This window comes from Phyllostomus discolor, chromosome 4 (assembly GCF_004126475.2).
Source record: "Phyllostomus discolor isolate MPI-MPIP mPhyDis1 chromosome 4, mPhyDis1.pri.v3, whole genome shotgun sequence".
NCBI classification, from domain to species: domain Eukaryota; kingdom Metazoa; phylum Chordata; class Mammalia; order Chiroptera; family Phyllostomidae; genus Phyllostomus; species Phyllostomus discolor.
In genome coordinates this window covers 149,553,918-149,576,011 of record NC_040906.2, presented here as the reverse complement: position 1 = coordinate 149,576,011, position 22,094 = coordinate 149,553,918, and the positions used below count along the sequence as shown (strand labels likewise).

General features: G+C 37.3%; 1 protein-coding gene across 1 annotated transcript; it reads left to right on the top strand.

The window, feature by feature from the left end:
• Positions 1 to 1,884: 1,884 nt before the first annotated feature.
• AKIRIN2 (akirin 2) lies at positions 1,885 to 20,906 on the top strand. Its single transcript, XM_028509838.2, has 5 exons — positions 1,885 to 2,703; positions 16,277 to 16,420; positions 18,095 to 18,244; positions 19,582 to 19,653; positions 20,148 to 20,906. The coding sequence occupies exons 1-5, from the start codon at positions 2,466 to 2,468 to the stop codon at positions 20,156 to 20,158; spliced, it is 615 nt and encodes a 204-aa protein (XP_028365639.1). The 5' UTR covers positions 1,885 to 2,465; the 3' UTR covers positions 20,159 to 20,906.
• Positions 20,907 to 22,094: the final 1,188 nt, after the last annotated feature.

Below are 22,094 nucleotides of genomic sequence, written 5' to 3'. Positions count from 1 at the left end.
AGGGAACCCGCCCTCTCCAGCATAGGGCTGCACCGCCCTGTCATTGTTTCAGGCTTAGGTGGAGCAAGGGAAGTAAGGCAGCCAAGAGATTAGGAGATTTCTCTCCCAGACAGAATGAGGGCTCAGGCTATGTCAAAGCCAAGGGGTGAGGGTCCATCACCCCCTTTTGCTGTAGTCCCCAAAGTCCTTCCTTGGGGGCCTCCCACATGATCATGCCTGTCTTAGATTGTTCCCCGCTTGGGGAATCTTACCTGTCATTAGCTATCCGACCAAGCATTGGGGGCCAGTTATAGATGAACTAAAAGGAGCAGAAGCGGTGCTCCTGCCAGGGAGATAAGCTTTTGTCTCCTTGGGGGTTTATGGTCCAAGGTCATTCCCTCAGCCTTATCCTTGGTGGGGGTTACAGCTTCTGATACCAGGCAGGGCGGTTCCCAACACTTCAGCATTCAGATTTTGAGGAGATAGTTCAACCCATAACCCTCCCTTTCTGATGTAAATTCTATAATTTAAGCTCAACTCTTAATTTCAGAAACTATTTACCAGGAACATAAATGTTTTGTGACTTGTTTTCTGTAGGTTGCCCTATTCTTCCTACTCATTTACATAAAACATGTATATTGTTAATTTCACCTTATTATAGATTTCATGGAGTGTTTAGAATTTAGTAAAGGTAAATTTTTGTTAAGTTGCTGTTGCATTAAATGCTAATCTTCCTCAAAAGGTATTTCCCCAACAGTATAATATCTTAAAATTAACACAGTTGTTGGTGCAAACATTGTGATCAGGACTGCTGATCTTTCAGGTGCCGAACAATTTTATAAAATAAGAATAACTATATTTGCCTATTGTCTCAAAATAATGTAAAACAATAAGACAAAACAGTACAAAACATCTTTTATTACCGAATAAATGACAGGAACAAATAAGTATTGTAAGCCAGATATGATATCTATGATCATCTGATAATAAGGCATTTACACGGATAGTTTTGTATTGGACTAGTGAAAACTTACATAGGCAAAGGACTGGTGATAATTTTTTACGTAAATCACTTCTTTTTATTCATGCTCTATTTAATTCTTATTCTAGTACCTGATTAAAAGCACAACTTTAAGGGAATAAAGTTTTCTCTGCTAACAAAATGGGTCCAACATCTATTCCCTACATTATGTCTTTATTTTTTTCTGTTCACAAGACACACACCAATATTCGACAAAGGTAATAGAATTTTTTATGACATTCGCTTTTTATCCAAAATAAAACAATTTGGTTCTGTATGATGCTCAAATCCTATTCAGTTACAGAGTGAAACTGGCTTTGCAGAATTACTAAATGGATGCAAGCAGCTACCTGGGAAGGGAAAAGTATCGAGTTCAACCAAGGATCCTGTAATCTGATACTATTACTGTTGTTTTCTCTTTAATTCCTAAATAGGTTCCATGATCTTACTTCCTAGCCCCTCGATGTGGCAGGTTTTGTTTTGGCACTGGTACTACCGAAATTAATGTTTCTTGGGCTGTTAGCTTCCTATTTCCTGCTTTTTAAATCACTGCGGAAGCGGTATCAGAACAACTATGTCCTAAATTTTAAAGGTCTTCCAAGCCCGTTTTTCACACTAGTTAGCTTTCCCCTCACCCAGTTTCTCAGAGCCTCTTCTTTTTCCTCTAGCTTAGTTTCTTTTACATACAAGCTGTGTAGGGGGATTTAAATTCCAACCCGGAACTCGGAATCACGCGCCTTGAATGACGGGAGTCGTAGTTTCCGCGACTCCTTCCTAACCGCTTTTCACACAGATTCCTCCCCATACTGAAAACCTACAACTCCCAAAATGCATCTTTGGGAAGTCTACTCCTGGACGCACGCACGCGCCCTGACGCCGCAGGATTTGAATCGGCGGCGTTGTTATTGACGCCATATTGGGGCCGGCGGCGGGTGGAAGAGTCTTACGGAGGAGAGGGAAGTGGCTAGACGTGTTTGTTTGAGCTCCTGACGCCGCTGCTGCCTTGCAATCTCTCCTCATCGACCGCCGGTCTCAAGCTTCTGACCTTACTCGGGCGTTTTAGGAGCCGCATTCCAGCCTTACGCCTCACGGGGCTGGTATCGACTGCCAAAGGGAGCCGGTTTCAGCGCGGGAGCGCCTCCGGCACGGCGCAAAGCTCGAACGGACGGCGGGGGCGCCCGGAGCTTCTCCCGGGGGATCCGCTCCTGAGGAGGCGCAAGAGCCCCCCTGACGCGGCTGGCGTGAGCTGTCGACACCGCCCCTCCTGCTCTCTCCTGTGCCTGCCCCGGCCACTGCCCCTGCCGCTGAGGCAGCGGCGGCTCCCCTCACCTCACAGGCGCTTCGACACCCGCCTTTCTGCTCTTGCGCCCGTTGGTTAGCCTCTCCTCGAGTCCTTGCCCTCCTTTCCCGTCACCCCTTCTCAGCCTCACCCCTCACCGAGCCCGGCACCTCGGCCTCTCCGGCCATGGCGTGCGGAGCCACTCTGAAAAGGACTCTGGATTTCGACCCGCTGCTGAGCCCGGCGTCCCCGAAGAGGAGGCGTTGTGCGCCATTGTCGGCGCCCACCTCGGCCACAGCCTCCCCGTCGTCTGCGGCCGCGGCCACCGCCGCCTCCTTCTCGGCCGCCGCCACCGCCTCGCCCCAGAAGTATCTCCGAATGGAGCCGTCCCCATTCGGCGACGTCTCGTCCCGCCTCACCACAGGTGGGACTCGGCCCCGCGGTCGTGGGGTGGGCAAGTGGGGTTCCGGGGCGCGGGTTGCGGCCGCAGTGGTGGGGGTGTAGAACTGGCCCTAGTTAGTAAATTGGTCGGGCGACCACATTTTTTTTAACTCCTTCAGCTTCCGAGACACAATGGAAATGGCCTGGTATGAAGGGGCCTGAGGGGGGGGGGGGTCGGAAAGTGGGGTGGGTAGGGTCTGTGCCTTGCCGGGTATTGTGGGGAAGAGGAAGATCCTTTTCTTTGGGTCGAATAACTGGAGTTGAGTATTTCCGTAGTCGGGAGACCCCAGCGGAAATGATCATAGAGGACAACATTATTCGTAAATTTAAGGGAGAGAAGTCACATTTCACGCGAATCTCGATGTCTATCTCCCCGAATCAGTTGGTTGCAGCTTTTAGCTGTGGGGCTGGGTGATTTCAGGCGAGGCGGCAGCCCGTCCTCCAGTTCAGACATGGCTGATTTTAGTACAGAGGTGGTGGGGGGTGGGGATGGATGTCATTGGGGCGAGATCTAGGCCTGTCATTAATCACCCACAAGAACGCCACTTTGGCTGAGTCAAGACCTGTTTTCCTAGCAGGGTCAACAACAAAGAAAATGCTCTTCCCTACTCCTGTAATATGATCACACTCCACTCTAGACCTGAGAATTGGGGAACTTGAACTTTTAACGAAAAGCAAAATTGTATTGAAAATTGGGGCTGAGTGGTTGCTTTCAGTTGGAATTGCTTTATTTCTGCCCAACAGAGTATGTTGGGGAAAGCCTAGGTCTTGAGAATAATAAATTAACCTAAGGTTCCAAGGGACTTAAGACTGTAACTGCTTTTTCATCTTGAAACATTTCCTGAAAGTGATTAGGAAAAGGCCTTTTGGCTTTGTACACATGTGTATGCCATTTTTTGTACTTTGAAAACCCTTGTGTGCCTCTGTCACAGTCCTAGGATAGGCTTTTGTGGACCGGTGGTATAAATCTGTTCTCTTTGTGTTTCAATAATGCCTATAGACAAAACCTTTTAATAGCTTGATTTAGATGTTTTGTTATCTGTAGTTTAAAAATATATATCTGTGGGCATGTTAAGTAACTTCCATTTGGAATTTAATTTTGGGTTTGTTTAGATTAGATTTTAAAATATCTTTCCCCGAATAGTACGGGACTTCCTTTTATTCACCCATTGAATATTTCATTTAACTTAAGTATACACTATTTGTAGAGTTGTAGTCAGTTTTCAGAGGAATTTCCACTTATTAAACTGTCTTCTATATAAAGGCATTTATTGGTTTATTGTTGGGCTTTACAATAAAACGATTAAAAATGAGCTCCTACTGATGAGCATTATTTTTAGAATGTGTCTTTTTAGTAAAACCATTGAAAGTTGAAATGATACCATGGTATCTGTACTTAACTAATTAGGCCACTTAAAAATAGCCCTAGCTAACCAGCAATAAGTTTGAGTCCACAGGGTGAGTTAATACAGTTAGGTTTGGGAGTTAAAGTATATCTCAATGCTAAAATAGTCTTGAGCACATATGTGGTAAATCTGCCAGGGATGGGGTTATAGCATTTGTCCTCACTTTAAAAGGAACTTACTCAGAAAGAATTGTGATCCTTGGCAAATTTGTCATTTCATTGATATATCTCTAGCATTGGCTAATACATTTAGCTTCACATTATCTCAAATTTCAATTAACTGGATAGTAAAAATGATTGGTATTGTTAAACCTGCTGATTCAGATTTACACTTTCCAAACTATTGTTGTCTTCTGTTCTACGAGATGTTTTTGCCTATACTCCTGAGGGTTGATTAAATCCTGAACTGGAAAATCACACCATAATTGAATTTTATTGAGTTTGCTCATAGTTATTTAGCTGTTAGAATTGATTTAAATATTAACATAAAAAGTTGACTTGAGAAAACCAGCTAAAACTGTTAGTTTTGAGTTACTGAAATTTGCTTTTTCTAACTAATTTTAAATGACATTTTACATGTAGTTTGGTTTTGTGTTTTCATGGCCAGTTTGGGGCATGTTCCTGTGTGGTCTTTGTAATAACGTTGTCATAATGGGAGCTGCAGTGTTGTGCAGGTATGAAAGAGCTTCCTAGTTTTCTTGTTACCAAACTTGGAAATAGTTTTTCCAAGCACCTAAATTTTAGGTTCCTATTTTAAACAGTGGTGATTTTTAAACTTTACAAAAGTGAATACCCATATATCTTTAGCTGAAGTAAGTAGCTAGGATGGAAATGGAAAGTAACTTATCAAGTTGAGTTTGGGACTCTGTGGAAACTATTTTCTTTTCATTTCTGATGAACTCAAATGTAATTTAAAGAATTTAGAGCTAGAGTACTGAAGTTCTTTTTTTTTTTTCCCAAAGCATGTATATATAATTTATCATTAGCATCTCCTGATGTGTAGCTGAAGTCATATTGCGGTTTTACTAGTAGTTTCAGGAAAGTGGATGACTGTTTTAAACCCCAATTTATTTTAGTCATCCCAGGTGATTCTGAAGTTTGACTTGATTATTATTTAAATCAGTATTTTTTCAGTCTTTTGCACCATTATACCAGGAAAGAGGAAAGAGGCTGGCAAATAAAGTTTTATTGGAACACAGCCTACCCTTGCCCTTTTTTTTTTTTTTTTTTTTTTTTTTAAAGCATTGTTTATTGCAGGCTGTAATAGAGTTTGAGTAGTTGTGACAGGGATTGTTTTTTTCTCAAAGCTCAAATGTTTACTGTCTGATCCTTTACAGAAAAAGTTTGGATATCTCTGGTCTAAAGTGTTGGCAGTTTATAATACTATGGATGTGAGAAAGGAAAAACTGAATGAGGAATGGGGGTGGGGGAAGCATTGACTATAATGGGGGAAATGAATGCCTCTAGTAGCTGTATCAGCACTCATCCTGGTAAGTTAGTTGAAAACATTCAAAGGATTCTATTCTGGCATTGTTTTTGAAACATCTCAGAATATTAGCATTTAGCCATGACATTCCCAAAAGCAAAATTATTTTAATAAAACCAAAATATGCAACATTACGAGACTGGCAGTCAAATGCAACACATTGCTTTTCATAAATTATGTAGTAAATGAAAGAATGGTCTGGTGAAGAGTTCTTTCTGTGAATGTGAACCTATTTGTGAGTTTGTTGGGCACTTTTGTACACATTGTCTTGTTACCATTGCCCTAGTCTGCTTTAGGAATTGAGTTGAATGAAGAGTTAAATTCCACTGGAAGAACTCATTGTATTTGCTGGAAACTTGCCATTAAAAATGGAAATCGCAGCTTGTGAATGGGGAAGGGTTTGCATTGATGCATGCCTGCAGAGACACCAGCTGGCTTAAATGAAGTATAAATGGTTCTAGGCAAACAAATGAGATTCTGTTGCAGGAGGCAGCATTTCACGTCAGATGTAATTTATATTGAACCAGAAGTGTTTTTAATATTTTGTGGTTATTTAGACAGCTGTTAAGTTGCTTCTACTTTCTCAGTGAATTTGGCAAATAAAGTGTTTTTATGGTCTTTGTACTTGGGATTTTAAACTTGGTATCTTATTTAGGGCTGTGTATGTAGCTTCAATTATTTCATAGTTCCATGAATTAGCACATCTAAGAATTCTGTAAGTTTATGGCCATTAAAAGCAAAGTGTAATTTTATTCATTATTGAGCTATTTTGTTTTGAAAGTAGAAAAATAAAGCTTAACTTGAACATAGATACACACTGGATAAGCATGGCTAGATCAGAGAGAAGTTAGCCCTTTAGGTATAGATGCTGCTAGTTACCATGCTTGCCACAGAACTATAATCTGGGGTGTAAAGGAGAATAGTTTCTTCAGCCCTTAAATGGCCTTATGGGAAACACAGTATACTGTGTATTACTCAAGTAGGTCTTTCCTTAGTGTTTAGGAAAGACACAATAGCAATACTTATGTTTGAAAGATTGAGAATAAGAGATTTAGTGGAAGTGCTTGGTTTTGTGTGATTTTCCTCTTTGAAAAGAAACTTGAGGTTTTCCTTCAGAATAATAGCATGGGTTAAGTTTGGACTTCTTCAATAGTTGGTTTGTGAAACTAGATAATGGTTTTAGGGGTGAGTCTTTTCAAGTGCCTATAACGGAACTAGCAATTTATAATCCCTGAAGTCTTGGTGTTAGCACTGCTAGTATTGACTCACAATATGTTCTCTGAATATATGAAACTGGTGAGTTTCTTTTCCTTTGAGAAGACTTCCTACTTTCAAAAACGTATGAATGGTGACATGCTTGTTCAAGCCTATATGAACCAACTTGGCATCTGCAGACAGTAAACAGGTATTCACAAATGAATTTAGTTCAAGAGATTTATCTTTAATTTTACAAGAGTGTAGGGGTTCTAGAACTTGGCTTACCAACATTTTTCAACTTCTAAATGCACCTGAGAAATGTGATCCATCAGCAGCATTCTGTAACAGTAAGACTTGTTAACAGGAATGCCCCCTGGATTTTGAGGTGGGTCACAAGGGTCTTACATAATTTGAAAATAACTGCAAAGTTGTTATTCTCTGCCAAACTACCCTTCTTAATTAATGTCTTACCACAAAGTTTAAAATGGTAAATTAATCAAGCCTTGGCATTTTCCAAGGTTCTTGGAGATGCTGAAGTTTTCTTAAGAATGTCGTTTCAGTTCTACCCCTCCTTCTGTACCAATTTTTAAAGACTTTTGTGACAACATGGCTATAATATATTTTAAATTGTGATGCAGAAAATGTAGCGATAATAAATTACCGCAGTTTAAGATTTTGAACAATACTTTTCCTTAGCATTTGAAATATACTTATTATTCTCTTATGTTTCTGGACAATGATGGTATACATGGATTATGTGTATTAATAATATTTGAAATAGCCCCATTCACAAAGATTATCATTTTCAAAGATTGGCTTATTTGAAGAAACACATCTTTAAAGATTTTACATAATTTTTTAGGAGAAAAAAATTTGTATTATGAAGTTCTGATCTTTTATTTCTAAAAGAAGTGAATTATTTTAAGTTACAGCAAATTTCTCGCATAAGATGTTGTAACTATAATATATTGTGCAGGGAGATTATCCTTGAATGTAAATTAAAATTATAGTGTATGACAAGCTGCTAGGTTTGATAATTTATTTTGATAGAGTTTTGCAGTATGCCAGATTGTGTAGTCTTCCTTCTGATAAGCTCTTTCAGGGGTAGTAGTAATAGATTTTTAACGTTCCTGTACTAGAAAAACAGCTCATAATAAATATACTTGTAGTTTGTCTTGGAGTGTAACTTAATTTCTTCCTCCGTTAAAAATCGTGTCTGCCACAGTCCTCATGTGCCAGATCATCCTGGCATGTTCTAGTGCTTTACAACATTTTGATTTAATTAAAAATTGTAATCTTTCCAATAATGTAATTTTGGGATCTGACCTAATTTTTAATTTATATATCTGTGTAAGTATCCAATTTTTCTCAACATTATTAAAAAATCTAAATATTGTTCTAGAAGTCACTTGCTCTAGCTTTTACGAACCTCATTTGAGTTTCAGGTACTGTGCTGTTAGGCAAAGAAAAGACAAGGTCTTTGGAGGGATTACTGGTAAAGCCACCCCTGCTAATACTTGATTAGCTGACTAAACTTGAATAAAAAATACGGTAATCTTTATGATTTATCAATATGCCTACTTTAATTTCCTGTGCACATTTATACACATTGGCGTTATTTTCACCTTTGGCAGCCCAAGAATTGGGTTACTGGATTAAATTACATGTTTGTTTACTGCTTTTGAAATCTTAAAGAAAAAGTTTGTCTTCTTTTTTTTAATATTTTATTTATTTATATTTAGAGAGGGGAAGGGGGGAGAGGCGAGAGGCATCAGTGTGCGGTTGTTGGGGGCCGTGGCCTGCAACCCAGGCATGTGCCCTGACTGGGAATCAAACCTGCGATGCTTTGGTTCGCAGCCCATGCTCAATCCACTAACGACACCAGCCAGGGCTAAAAGTTTTTTTAAGTGAGTGTTGAACCTTGTGTATTGGCTGTTTCTGAAATTGTTTCAGTCTTTGATGTGTAGTCTGACTTTGGTTTAGCATTCATTTTCATTAATGTTAATTCTTAGAAAACTCCTGCAAAAATCAATCTGAAATTAAAGGTTGGAGGGAGGGACTGGGATCTGAGAGAGTTGATTTTCTTTTGCCTTCTTTTTTTAAAGAAAAGTATTGTTGGTCCTGGCTGGTGTGGCTCAGTGGATTGAGCGTGGGCCTGCCAACCAAAGGTTTTGCCAGTTTGATTCCTAGTCAGGGTACATGCCTGGGTTGCAGGCTAGGTCCCTTGTTGGGGACACATAATGGGCAGTCACACATTGATGTTTCTCCTCTCTCTTTCTCCTTCCCTTTCCCTCTCTCTAAATATAAATAAAATCTTTTTTATTTTAAAAAAAGTACTGTTGCGTTAATCTAGCAATTGAAGGACAGAATATAGAGTGGAATTTGAAAGATTGTAGAAAGCCAATTTTTAAAACATTACTGTTCCTGAAGTTTGCCTTTCGTTATGGAGGATTACCTTGTTCTAATGCTGAGTATTCTCTGGAACAAAAAGTTTTCTAAGTATATTATTGGTTTCAAGTATAGGAGGTTTTAGATTTCTGTGACAGCTGTTGCTCACTGTAACAACCCATCCATCACCCAGGGTGAAAATACGTACATTATCAGAGGCTAGCATTGTAATCAGTACTGCATGGCAATGCTGATCTACCAATTTAGAACACTTCCTCACTTTCAGAACACCAATAAAACATTCTGGTCAGATGTCGATGCCTATCCTGAAAGGAAGTGATTTAGAGACTCTTGGAGCATTCCTTAAGTATCTGAATATAACATGAAGTTAAACTTTTTTTTTTAAGATTTCATTTATTTTAGAAAGAGGAAGGGAGGGAGAAAAACAACAATATGCATTTGCCTCTCATAGGTTCCTTGTTGGGGACCTGGCCTGCAACCTAGCCATGTGCCCTGACTGGGAATTGAACCAATGGCCCTTTCTTTTGCAGGCCAATGTTCAGTCCACTGAGCCACACCAGCCAAAGTTAAACTTAAGAATTCCTTAGTTCTGTGTTCAGCTCCACTTCTGTCCAGCTTAATAGTCTCTAAGCAATCATGCTCTGGCTTCAGTTTGCCCTCACAGGGGACTCGAATATGTTTAGTTCACACCATTCCTCTCAGGTTGGACCATTGTGAATTTGGACCTTCTCAGTAGCCTTCCCCACTTCCAGAAGTCATAATTTTTGTGAAATGTTGATCTTTAAATATTCATGACTAATTTACAAAATGTATGGGATAAGTAAAAGATGTCTGTGGGCTTCCAACCTGGTGTGGGGTGGCTTCTGGTATGGGGTGGTAATGTCATATAATGAGTCTCCAATCAAGTTCAAATTGATTTACAGTGTATTTTCTTGCTGGGGAGGGATATGTCTACCATAGAACTAGAATAGCTGTGTGAGAGTGGAAGTGATTTCATACACCTTATATCTATTTAAATTGAATACTTGGTCACTGCTTTTCTTTTCCCCTCCATTTCCTGGTATGGCCAATAATTAATAAACCAGCCAATTTTCTTTCTAATTGCCACAGTAGTGGAGTTAATTATTTTAAGCAGTGGATGGAAACTTAAATGCCCATAGTTCCAGGCAAGTAATATAAATAAATGACTGAAGTTGAGAACCAGTGTATTCAACCATGCTACTGACCAGCAATATCACCTGGAAACTCATTAAAAACAGAGTCTGAGGCTCCATTCCTCAGTTTCCATTAAAAGGGGGAAAAAAATTCCCGGGTGATTTATGTGTGCCCTTGAAGTTAAAAGCATTTGAGAACTTAAGACCAAAAAGTAGCGGCCATTCTTCACCTGAATTTTACCGTATCCAATTCCTTCTCCACCCAGCAGTGGCTTAAAAACCTGACTTAATGTAAAATGCCCCTTTTAAATGTTGGCCACAGATTCACATTTGTTTGACAAAAAATAAGCTAGATATGTCTTGAGCCTGTGAATCATCAGTGTGCAACCTACCAGAGTACTATTGATGTGTGTGTGTGCCGTTGGGTGCCCTTATAACTTGTGTTGTAGAAGACTGGTTGGTTCTTGAGTGTGACTGTGCTGTCCTGGAGTCCTCCTCAGGGAGACTTCCTCTCTGTCCTTCCAGGCTTCCAAGTCTTACCTTCATGGCCATGGTTAATTGGAATTGAAGCTGGACTTTCTCGCTTGGCACTAAAGGTGCTTTGAACATGCATGTTTGGGGTTTGGATTTGCATGGTTCAATTTCCTCTTTTCCCTGTTTACTGCTTTTTTTGTTATTACTCTGTATTTTTCTAGCTTGTAAGCTATTTGAAGACATACTTAGAGATATTAAAGAGCTAACCAGCAAAAGCAACAGGGGTAACATATCCCTGTGGAATCTAGTTTAATGTAAAATAGAAGTGTGGGGAGGAGATATCTGCTGATTGAGCATTGTTGGGCTCTTTGCATTGGTGATGCCCATTGTGCAATTTGTGAAATTATACTTACCGCCTGCAGGGTTGTAACAGATTGAGTCATTTCAAATAAATAATCATTGGTTATTATAGTACCAATGAAATAATAGAATTTGACCTGTAGTGATTCAAGTTTTTCTTCCTCTTGGAGATCAATGAATGCTTCTTAACCCAGTAGGATATCATATAACATAAATTTTAAAATACTGTAGGTAATAATACCCTAATGTTTATATAATTGTGTGCAACTATATTACGTTGTTAGGATTCATGCTAATCCAAATAGAAATTAAAACTGTAGTTATAACTTCACAATTTTGTGTTAAGATTTGGTTTTAAGTGAATTAAAAATGGCATCAGCACATTCTTTGTATTAGATAGCTCTTGGCTGGTTAAGAACATTGTCCATAAGGTTCCTTTGAGGTGAACATAAGAGCTGTTTTAATTTTAGGCCTTAATGGCTACTGTCTGTTTGTACAGGTTTTCCATTATTAAATTTGTGTTCCTGCTTAGTGCTGACAGACCTTCAAGATCTATTTTATTTATGTTAATCCCACTGTTTGAGTTATCTGTCTAAATGAACTTTCATTTTGTTTTTTCAAAGATATAGCATAGAAAAATTAGCATATAAAGTGAAATAAAAGGGTTTTATAATACACCTAAGTTTAAAACTTAATGAAATTTAATGTTTGATCTATTAGTATTTGTATGATGTCAGAAGGAAAACAATAAGTCTTATTTTAGTTGGGACCAAAAGTTTATAGTGTCAGAGTTTTAGACATTTTATGGACTCTAGGAAAAAGAGACTTGATTCCTCACCTCCCCAAATTTTCTTCTCCTTTAAACACATTCTTAGTTACTTCTAATTCAGTATTTCTCCTTTTGCTCTCAGTCTCATCTTAATGCTGTTTCTCTCAACTTTATCAACTAAGTTATTTTTTCTTATCCTATCAGCTTTTTCCTGTTTATATTTCTGACTTTATTCATTGTGTACAGGCTTTCTCAAGTAATCAGTGGCAACTAAGAAAAGTTAAACAATTTGAAAATAGGTTCTATTCTTTGAAGCCAGGCTTTTTCTTCTCACATTTACTTAGGTTTTCAGTTGTTTGGGGTTTTCTTTGTTGTTGTCATCATCCTTTTTTATTCCAAAGAAGTTTGGCTCATTGATAATCTACTACTATCTGTTAAAGGAGAATTTTACTTGCATTTTCAATAGCATTTACTAGATTTGGGAATGAAAATGCTATTACAAGTCATAGAATTTGCTAATACTGATTTTTTTACTTAATCTAGTACAGTGGAAGAAAAGTTTTAGCAGCATGCTATTATAAAAGACTGATGTACCCTGGCTGGCATAGCTCAGTGGATTGAGCGCGGGCTGCGAACCAGAATGTCAAACCAAACTGTCAAATGTCGTAGGTTCGATTCCCAGTCAGGGTACATGCCTGGGTTGCAGGCCATGACCCCCAGCAACCGCACATTGATGTTTCTCTATCTCCCTCCTTTCCCTCTCTAAAAATAAATGAATAAATAAATAATTTTTAAAAACACTGATGTAGTTTTTAGGATCTTGAAAAGGGGGTGTACAACCAGTTGTGTAGATCAGCATGAAGGTAACTGCATATTTTGCTCTAAGCAATTTGCTGCAGATCCAGTATGTGCTTTATGGTCAGGTATAAAAGCTGCTTGATTAAAACTCAAATGTGCAACTGATCATGTAAGGGAAACTTTGGCTTTTTCTTTAATGGACTGCAAATTGTGTTGCCAGCATAGTGACATATATTACATGTACTTAGAATAAAATGTTACTTCCTAGTTTGATAAGAGATGGCTAACTTTAAGTAGTTTATGACTAAGTGGACATAGGTATTTTATTGATGTACGGAAGGCCTTTATGCAGCTAGTATGGAAGCAACTTAACTCAGGCAAATACCTAGGTTGAGCTTACAGTGTGAACTGAATCTGGGGCAATTTCTTGAGTTAATCAGCTTCAAAATTGCTTATACTTTTGAACTGAGATAAGTTGAGTTTGAGGCTTGCAGTTAGCTATTGGCTACTTTTGCTACTTGTGTTGCTAAGATCCCAGTCAAGTTAAATTGGACCATTCACTGCATAACAGTGTTAATCACGTTACCAGTATTAGAACATTTGAGGGCATGGTGAGGCTTAGATGGCATAGTTGCATCCTGTTAGATGTAGAAAGCAGTGCAGGCAATGGCATTCAGAATTCTTCAGCTCTTTACCTGACAATAGCAAGTGTTGCCAAAGACGTAGAGCAGCTGGAACTTTCGTTGTTGGTGGGAATGCAAACTGGTGTGAGTACTCTGGAAAATGGTTTGGCAGTTTCTCATAAAGTAAAGCAATGCACTTACCATATAATTTAAGCCATCCAGTCCCACTCTTAGGTATTCGCTCACCCATAGACTTGTACCTGAATATTCTCGATAGTCTTGTTGATAATAGCCCCAAATTGGAAACAATTCAAATGCCCATTAAAAGGAGAATGGATAAGTTATGGTACACACACATACACACACACTCTCTCTCTCACACTCATTGTAATACTGCTTATTAATAAAAAAGGAATCGCTGATTTATACAGTATCATTGCTGAATGAAAGAAGTCAGACACAAAAATGTTACGATTCCATTTATATGACATTTTAGAAAAGGCAAAACTTATATGGTGGCAGTAGGTTAGTAGTGGCAGTGATGAAGGTGGTGAATAGAAGTACTGGGAGTGATAATGGAGTTCTTATGAGTGTAGTGGTTCCGAGACAGTATGCACTTGTCAGAACTTACCGAATTATACATTTAAGGTGAATTCATTTGTAAATTACACTTTAAAATTCCTTAGCTTGTTTGATGCTTCTTGAGATGTTATGGAGGCTTATAAAGCTAAAATTTTAAAAGTTTGAACATATCTTAGTCTTACTTTAGATTTTTTTTTTTTTTTTTTTTTTTGAGGCTGTCAAATGGTTTGTTAAAACTGTTTTGGTACATCTTAGTTGTGCTTTGTTAGATTTTTGTGAAGCGAAAAGAAGACTCCAGTAATCTGAGAACAGCTGTGTGGTGATCAAATAAGTTACACAGAAGGTGTTAAAGGTCAAGTTACTCTGCTGTAGTACATTTGAAATCTCAGGTTGTGTATAAACGTTAGGATACTTTGGCACTTTTGATCAGGATGATGGTAGCTTTCACCAGGAAGTGATAAATGAATGAGATCAAACCATCATAACGTTGAAACCTTTTAGATATTGATTGCTACTGAAAGAGTTACTAAAAAATAAGGATATGTGAACTTGTCCTGATTGGTATAGAATGTTGCCCAGTTTTATTGTATACCTCTGTGAACCTTAGGAAATCCATTTGTATAAAGGTGCATAATTGTTCAAATAGCCATTTTATTTTACAGTGGTAACTTGGTTTTTAAATTACAAACTAGTTCAATTCAATGGAAAAGGACTGAAAACTTTCATATAAGCAAGTGTTAATATTCTGGAAAATGTTAAATATGGCTCAAGCATTCCTCACGCAACCACCCTAAAAGTTAATTATTTCAAAATGTGATTTTGTATTTACACTGTACATTCACATATATGTAAATAGGTTTGTTTACACAAAATTTGCATGAACAGTTCTGGCTTGTGCGGCTCAGCTGGAGCATTGTCCTGTAAACTGAAAGGGTCATGGGTTTGGTTCTGGGTTGCAGTTTTGGTCTCTGGTCATGTCATGTACAAGAGACAACCCATCCACATTTCTTCTCTCTCTCTCTTCACCTCTCTCTAAAAGCATGGTCTCAGGTGATGATAAAAAAATTTTTTTGACATAAATGGAATCTTCACTGAGTATATCTTTTGAAGTTTATTTTCTTCCCCCATTTTCAGTTAAAATAATGGTTTAATCTAAAATGTTCATGGGGCTGATTGATGAACCCTCAGTTTATTTCTCAAAACCCTTAACAGTTCTTACCAGGGAAGCAATATAAGGTAAGAAAAGGAATTAAGTATATGCCTAAGAAAACCACTAGTATGAAACATTTTAAAAAAGGATTGTTCTCTTCTTACAAAAATATTTAGTCTTCAGTTGCTTTTTTAGTTCATGTTTAAATCAATGCAGCATTGTAGAAATTGATTGTTAAAGTTATAGCTTATTACATTTATGAATCATATTACCTGTTATATTACCATATTACCACAGTAACTTTTAATTCTTGTTTAATTTTGTTTTGGATTGAGATTACTAACTTTTTGGTTTGGGATATACTGTAGATCCTCAATTAACATCATTGACGTACAACTAAACCAGTTTTACCATAGGCTAATTGATATAAACAGGACTTAAGTTTCTATGACATCTATGTCATAAAAAGAAACGGACATCAAATAAAATGATGTTATTCAAGGACCTGTTGGAGTTTCAGATGGATAGCCTGTTAATTTAGAAGCTGTGGTGGTTGTGAGAAAGTCTGTTTGGAGGGTCGTGGAAACCTTAGGGATTTTCTAGAGAGGCTAAATGGTAACTGTTTTGAATTAGAAATCGTTCTAAAATGAGTCATACTGGCCTAAAAGATATGCTTGATATAATTTTACCCATTTCCATGGTTGTGGTTGACGATAATGGCACAGTGGTTTAGTATTTCTTAGTGAGTGCCTATAATGTACCAGGCAGGTACTTTACATGGGTTTTTACCCCCAAGGGTCAGAACAAAAGTTTGCTGTTAATGCTTTAATACTCATAGTTTCTGTTTAGCTTAATGTTAATGGCTTTGACCATTTAATGTTTGATAGTTTCTTAGTTCCTATGTGTTCTGTAATTTTGCTGACCTACTGTCACATCTGACTTAATTTTTGTGTAATTTTGCTTTGGGTTGGAATTAACTCCTTGAAATGTACAGTAAGTGCTCAGTTCACATCATTGACAGGTTCTGTGACATTAAGTGAAATGACATGACAAAACCCCTCTTAACATAAGCTGATTTCTATAAACAACCTTTTTCTTTTTTAAACTTGGAAGTTTATCCTGCCATATTTTAATTTTTTTTTCTTTTAGAGCAAATTCTGTACAACATAAAACAAGAGTATAAGCGCATGCAGAAGAGAAGACATTTAGAAACTAGTTTCCAGCAGACAGACCCGTGTTGTACTTCTGATGCACAGCCACATGGATTTCTTCTCAGTGGACCAGCTTCACCAGGTAATAATAAACTTAAGTGAAAGAAAATGTTATTTAGTATGGGGAAAAAGTAATCCTTTAATCACTTAGGCTCATATTTCTCCCTTTGATTTTTAAAAAAACATTTATACGAGAAATGCATGATCTCTTAAATATGGTACAAAATAAGTAATTGCCACAGGATTCCCCTTACCCAAAGACAACCACCTGTATGTAATACGCCCAAGTGTACTTCCCCATGAGTGCTATGATTTGCAGCCTCTATTAAAGAAATAACAATATACCATGTGCTTCTCATAGCTGAGTACTATGTCATTTTATGGATTTCCAATAATTATTTAACCATTAATGAATTAGACTCTGAATTTCTGCTGTTACAATACTACAGAATTGTTTTTGTACATGTACGCTAATTCAGTTGTCCTGTCTAGATAGATTCTTAAAAGTGGATTGTTTTGACCCAGTGTTGTTCTTTACCTACCTTTTGTTGGAGGGAGTAGTTTGCAAATTAACACTTTTTTAAAAGGGGGGAAATGAGGACTATTTGAAGTGAAGGGCAAGTAAAGTTTCTAACTGGAAAAGCCATCAAAAGTGGCTCCTACCTTTAGTAAAGTTCTCAGCAAAATAGTTTTTCTTCTGACAGTAGTTGCCTGCCTGTTTTCCCTTCCAGCAGGGATAGGAAAATGTGGCAGAATAAAAAAAACAGATAGTAAAGGGCTATTAAAAAAAATAAGGACATCAGATTATATTAGGAAACATGAACTTGTTTAAAACTAAATTCTGTAGTACTCCTGCCAATTTGGAAAGCCAGGTATAAGTGGGTAAAATGTATAAGGAGCTGAGGGTAGAGGGTAGAGACTAGATTTGTATCCACAGGAAACTATTATCATCATTCAGTAGTCAGTATATTTTGTAGATTAACTGGCAGGTTCAATTAACAAAGCTGGGAATTGAAAGTAAATAAAGACAGCCTTAGTGTGGTTATGATGGTCTACTTTTAGGTGGTATAAATAAAGCTCAGGATACTTTATTCTTACTATAGACAAGCATAAGAAGCTAAGTTAGTTAACTGGTCCCACCCATGCAGGTTATAAGGAACAAATGAAAAGAAAGTGGAGGCTACATCAGGGAGAGATACACAGAACAGGACAAATTACTGGTAGCAAATTCATGTATTTGTATGTGCATAAAATACTTGCAGCAGTGTTACAGTGGATGACTATCAATCCCAAGTTCTCAAAAACATTAATTTCAGGTGTTCTTTTCAAGAAATGAGGAGTGATTTTGGAAAATCAAATCTCTTTAAGTGGTACTTGAAGAAAAATGCATTCCTAAGAATCTTTTGTACCAAGTATCATTATCTGATTATGCCACAAGTGGCTTTTAGATGAATAATCTTTAAGGACTCTGAACCATTAAATTTAATATTGGATATTAGAGATATATTCTCAGTATTTTTATCAAGTGGTCTAGCTAATATCACTAATTAAGGAACAAAAAACTTTATTAAGTTTTGTCTTTATTTTGTAGTTTTCACCACTCACCTTCAGACTTTTTCTCTGATATTTGATTGTATGCATCTTGTTGTGTGTTTCTAGTCACACACCGAAAGATTCAAATGACAATTCTTCAGTTAGAGGACACTTTCTATGATGGCTCTAAATCGATGTTTTTTGTTGTTCATGTTATACATAGGAACTTCATCTGCAGCATCCTCACCATTAAAGAAAGAACAGCCCTTATTCACTCTACGGCAGGTTGGGATGATCTGTGAACGTTTGTTGAAAGAACGTGAAGAGAAAGTTCGAGAAGAATATGAAGAAATACTGAACACAAAACTTGCAGGTAGGAGTTCTATTTTTTTTTTTTTATATTTGACCTTTCTTTTAAAGATTTTATTTATTTCTTAGAGAGGGAAGGGAGGGAGAAAGAGAGAGAGAAACATCAATGTGCGATTGCTAGGGGTCATGGCCTGCAACCCAGGCATGTACCCTGACTGGGAATTGAACCTGTGACACTTTGGTTCGCAGCCCACGCTCAATCCACTGAGCTACACCAGCCATGGCTAGGCGTTGTATTTAGTCTCCCAGAACTCACTGTAACAAATGCATTATTTCCCACATACACTTCATGGCAGTTAATTTACCCGTTATGTACAGTGTTACAATATGTTTTCAAGGGAATTTTTCTGTGGCTCATGGCCCTCCTTAGTGACCTCAAGAAATGGTAGTTCTAGTCATGTAGATCAACAGTATTAGTGAACTAGATTTTTCTTTTGATGTAAATTTGATTGCATTTTTGGACTTTTTATCTTTCATGGTAACTTTGCCATCAGCTTTATCTAGAAGCTTGAAATAATCTACCTGGCACCATGTACATCATTTTAAAGTATCAAGCTGCTACAGTTTTAATTATCCAGAAAAAAAAATTGTAAAATTTGATAGCGTTAAGTGCAATGAATAAAATTTGTTATATGTGGTGACTTAATTAGAATTCTCCACTCACTTTTTTATGCCCCAGATTTTACTGGAGATCAATATTAAAAGCTTTTTGATTCTTAAGGTAAATCAAGGTGCTAATGTAAGCAAGAGTGTTTGCTTAGTTATATAACATCTTTTTCTGTGATATCCGATGAGGTTACTGGTGGATTTTTTTTTTATATCTACCAGTTTTTTTAATATATACATCCTATTTTATATATATGTCCTATTTTTTAAAGCTTTTGTCATCTTATTTCCTCCCATTGCAGTACATTTTTTATTTTTAAAAACTTTAGTGATGTGTGTGTGAGAGAAATATTGATGTTATTCCACTTATCTCTGCATTTCTTAGTTAACCATTGTATGTACTCTGATTAGATAGTGATAACACCTGCAACCTTGGCGTTATCAGGACAATGCTGTAGCGAGCTGAGCTACCTGGCCAGTGTATTCAAGCCTTTTATTTTTTAATGGGTTAAGAAATATGCCTTACCCAGCCCATAAACAAGGTCATGTGATTTGGACTATAAAATGTAGGTTTTTATATGCCATAATATACAATCATTATTACTGAGATGTGTCTGATTACGTGCCAACTTAGAATTGTTTCACTGCACACATTCGATTTTTTAGCTTATTTGGCTCTAATTTATTAAAGAGCATTTTGCAAGTCATGTAATTCACATGTACCTTTGTTTATAGAACAATATGATGCATTCGTGAAGTTTACGCATGATCAAATAATGCGACGATATGGAGAACAGCCTGCTAGTTGTAAGTATTGCATATATGAACTAAAAATCTTGTAAGGAGATATTTATTATAATTATCTTACTAGCCTGAAGGAAATAGACAACCAATTTTACTAAGGCTTATATTTAGTAATTTAAATACCTGGGGTGGTGATTTTTCAACTTGTATGCCACAAGAGGCACACTGGTGTGCCATAAGAATTTTAAAAACATGCAGTACTTGACTAGTCAGGCACTGACCTCTTTTTCTTTCTTTCGATTGTCATTTAAAAAAAAAATGACAACAGCCAACACAATAGTAGCCATCTGCTATCAAAATTATGCCTATTTTTTTTTTTGTCAGATTGGCAAAATATTTTTTTGGTGTGTTGCAGAATTTTAGTATGTAGTTTATATGTGCAATGAGATAAAAAAGAGTGACAATTGCTAACCCAGGGCAATATTGTGGATAAAAATCTTATGTGTTTTGAATTTTGTATTGGACTTTGCACTAATTTTCCTTTTCTCCCCTTTTAGATGTTTCATGAATCACATTTTCTGCATTTGTGGGCTGCCTTGTTCCTTGTTGAATTGTTGCGAGAGGTCCCAATTATGACATGCAGCAATGTCAATACCCCCCTGTGAATACAGGTTATTTCAGGCTTTCGTCTGTGGCAACCACTCTTAGGCAGCAACTGGTTTTGGAAATTTCCCTGATGTCAGTACCACCTGGATGTGGACTTTTGCTACCTGTATTTAATACCAGTGGCCTCATTTGCTGTATCATTACAATTTGGCTTCTTATATTAATATGTTTGAAAAGGATTAAAGCTGGTATTCTAAGAATATGCCCTTCAATGGTTGTGTAAATAAAACTGTAGAATGACACTTCAGATGAAGTTAGTGTGATTTTAATTGTGCACTACAACCAAGTTGTAACCAGTTATTAATACTTTAGAATGTAATCCCAGGACATTATTAAGCAAATAGCCTACAGTGCTTCCTGTGAAATAGTGAAGGAGGAGGGCATTTCTGTATTTCAGGACTTCTTGGGGTTTCAGAATGGGTTTATATAATTTTCTCTCTTCCACCCCCCCCCCTTTGGTAGTTTTTATTTATTCTATCAGTCTTTTTAACAAATGTTTATTGCTGCATTTTTCTCCCCAGTGTATCATTGTTTTACTGCCCTTGTAGTACTGGAATTTAGTTGGAAGAATAAAACATTTACTTCTAATTTGCTTGTTTTTTAATGTACAGGTGGGTAGTATTTGAATAAAGGCAATGTTTTAAATGTAAGCATTTTTCTAGGAATCGATGAATTTAATTTTCTCAGGAGATTTAAAAATCAGTCTTTTCATTACCATATCTAAGATTTGGGTGCTATTTTCAAAAACTGACTCTGATTCCAAATTGCTTATAACTGACTACATGATAGTTACATAATTCATCAATTTTAACAGCTGTGGAATTGACTTCACAGGTACCAGTTAGGATCCAGGTGTTTTGCTTTTTTAATGATGATGTATGAAAGCATATTTAACTCACTTTCAATACATGCTTTTCAAACAGCTTTCCTAATATGAAGTGAGTGGAAATGCTTCATTGAATTCTTCTGTGAATTCTATTAGCATACTCCAATCATAAATGTCCCAGGACATATATTTGTAATTTACATAATTTATGGAAGAAAAAGGATTTTTTTAAAAAAATAACTTTTGGTCATTTTACTTTCATTAAAAACAAGGCCAAAAGAGGTATAGGGCTTTCACAAAATCTTAAAATAATTCATATGCCCATTACATATTTGAAAAACATTGGTACAATACAGAATGGCCATCAGTAAAGTGGGTAATTCTACCTGTGTTTTGATGGACATCATAATGTAGAGAATCTCAACCTCAACACTTAATCATTTGAGTCAGATTTTTTTTTTTTTAAAGATTCTGAGGGGAAGAAACATCAATAGGTTGACTCCAGCATGTGCCCTGGACCTGGCATCGAACTAGTGAGCTTTCACTTGTGACCCAACCAACTGAGCCACACTAGTCAGGATTGAGCAGGATCATTCTATGTTGTGGGCTTGTCCTGTAGCAGGATGTTTAGCAGCATCTCTGGCCTTCACCGCTAGATGCCAGTAGCATCCCCTCCCCCCACCCCGCACTGTGACAACTAAAATGTACCTTCAGATGCTGCCAAAATGTTGGGGTAGGGGGAGGAAATGGTCCCCAGCTGAGAACCAGTGGCACAATGGGATAGCATTTTTAGGAGGAAGCAAGTAGTAAGGTAAAATCTGAAGGACTGGGAGTAGGGTGAATGCGAAGACATTTTACCCTTTAAAATCCCCCATATAAGAGCAAAATAATGGATGAATTCATGTAAATAGGCTTGTGCAAATTTTTATAGAATTTATAGAAGAACTAGATTTATACTTGTAAGGCTAGACTAAAAGGGAAATAAATCTGAATGGAGCTACAAGTACAGGCA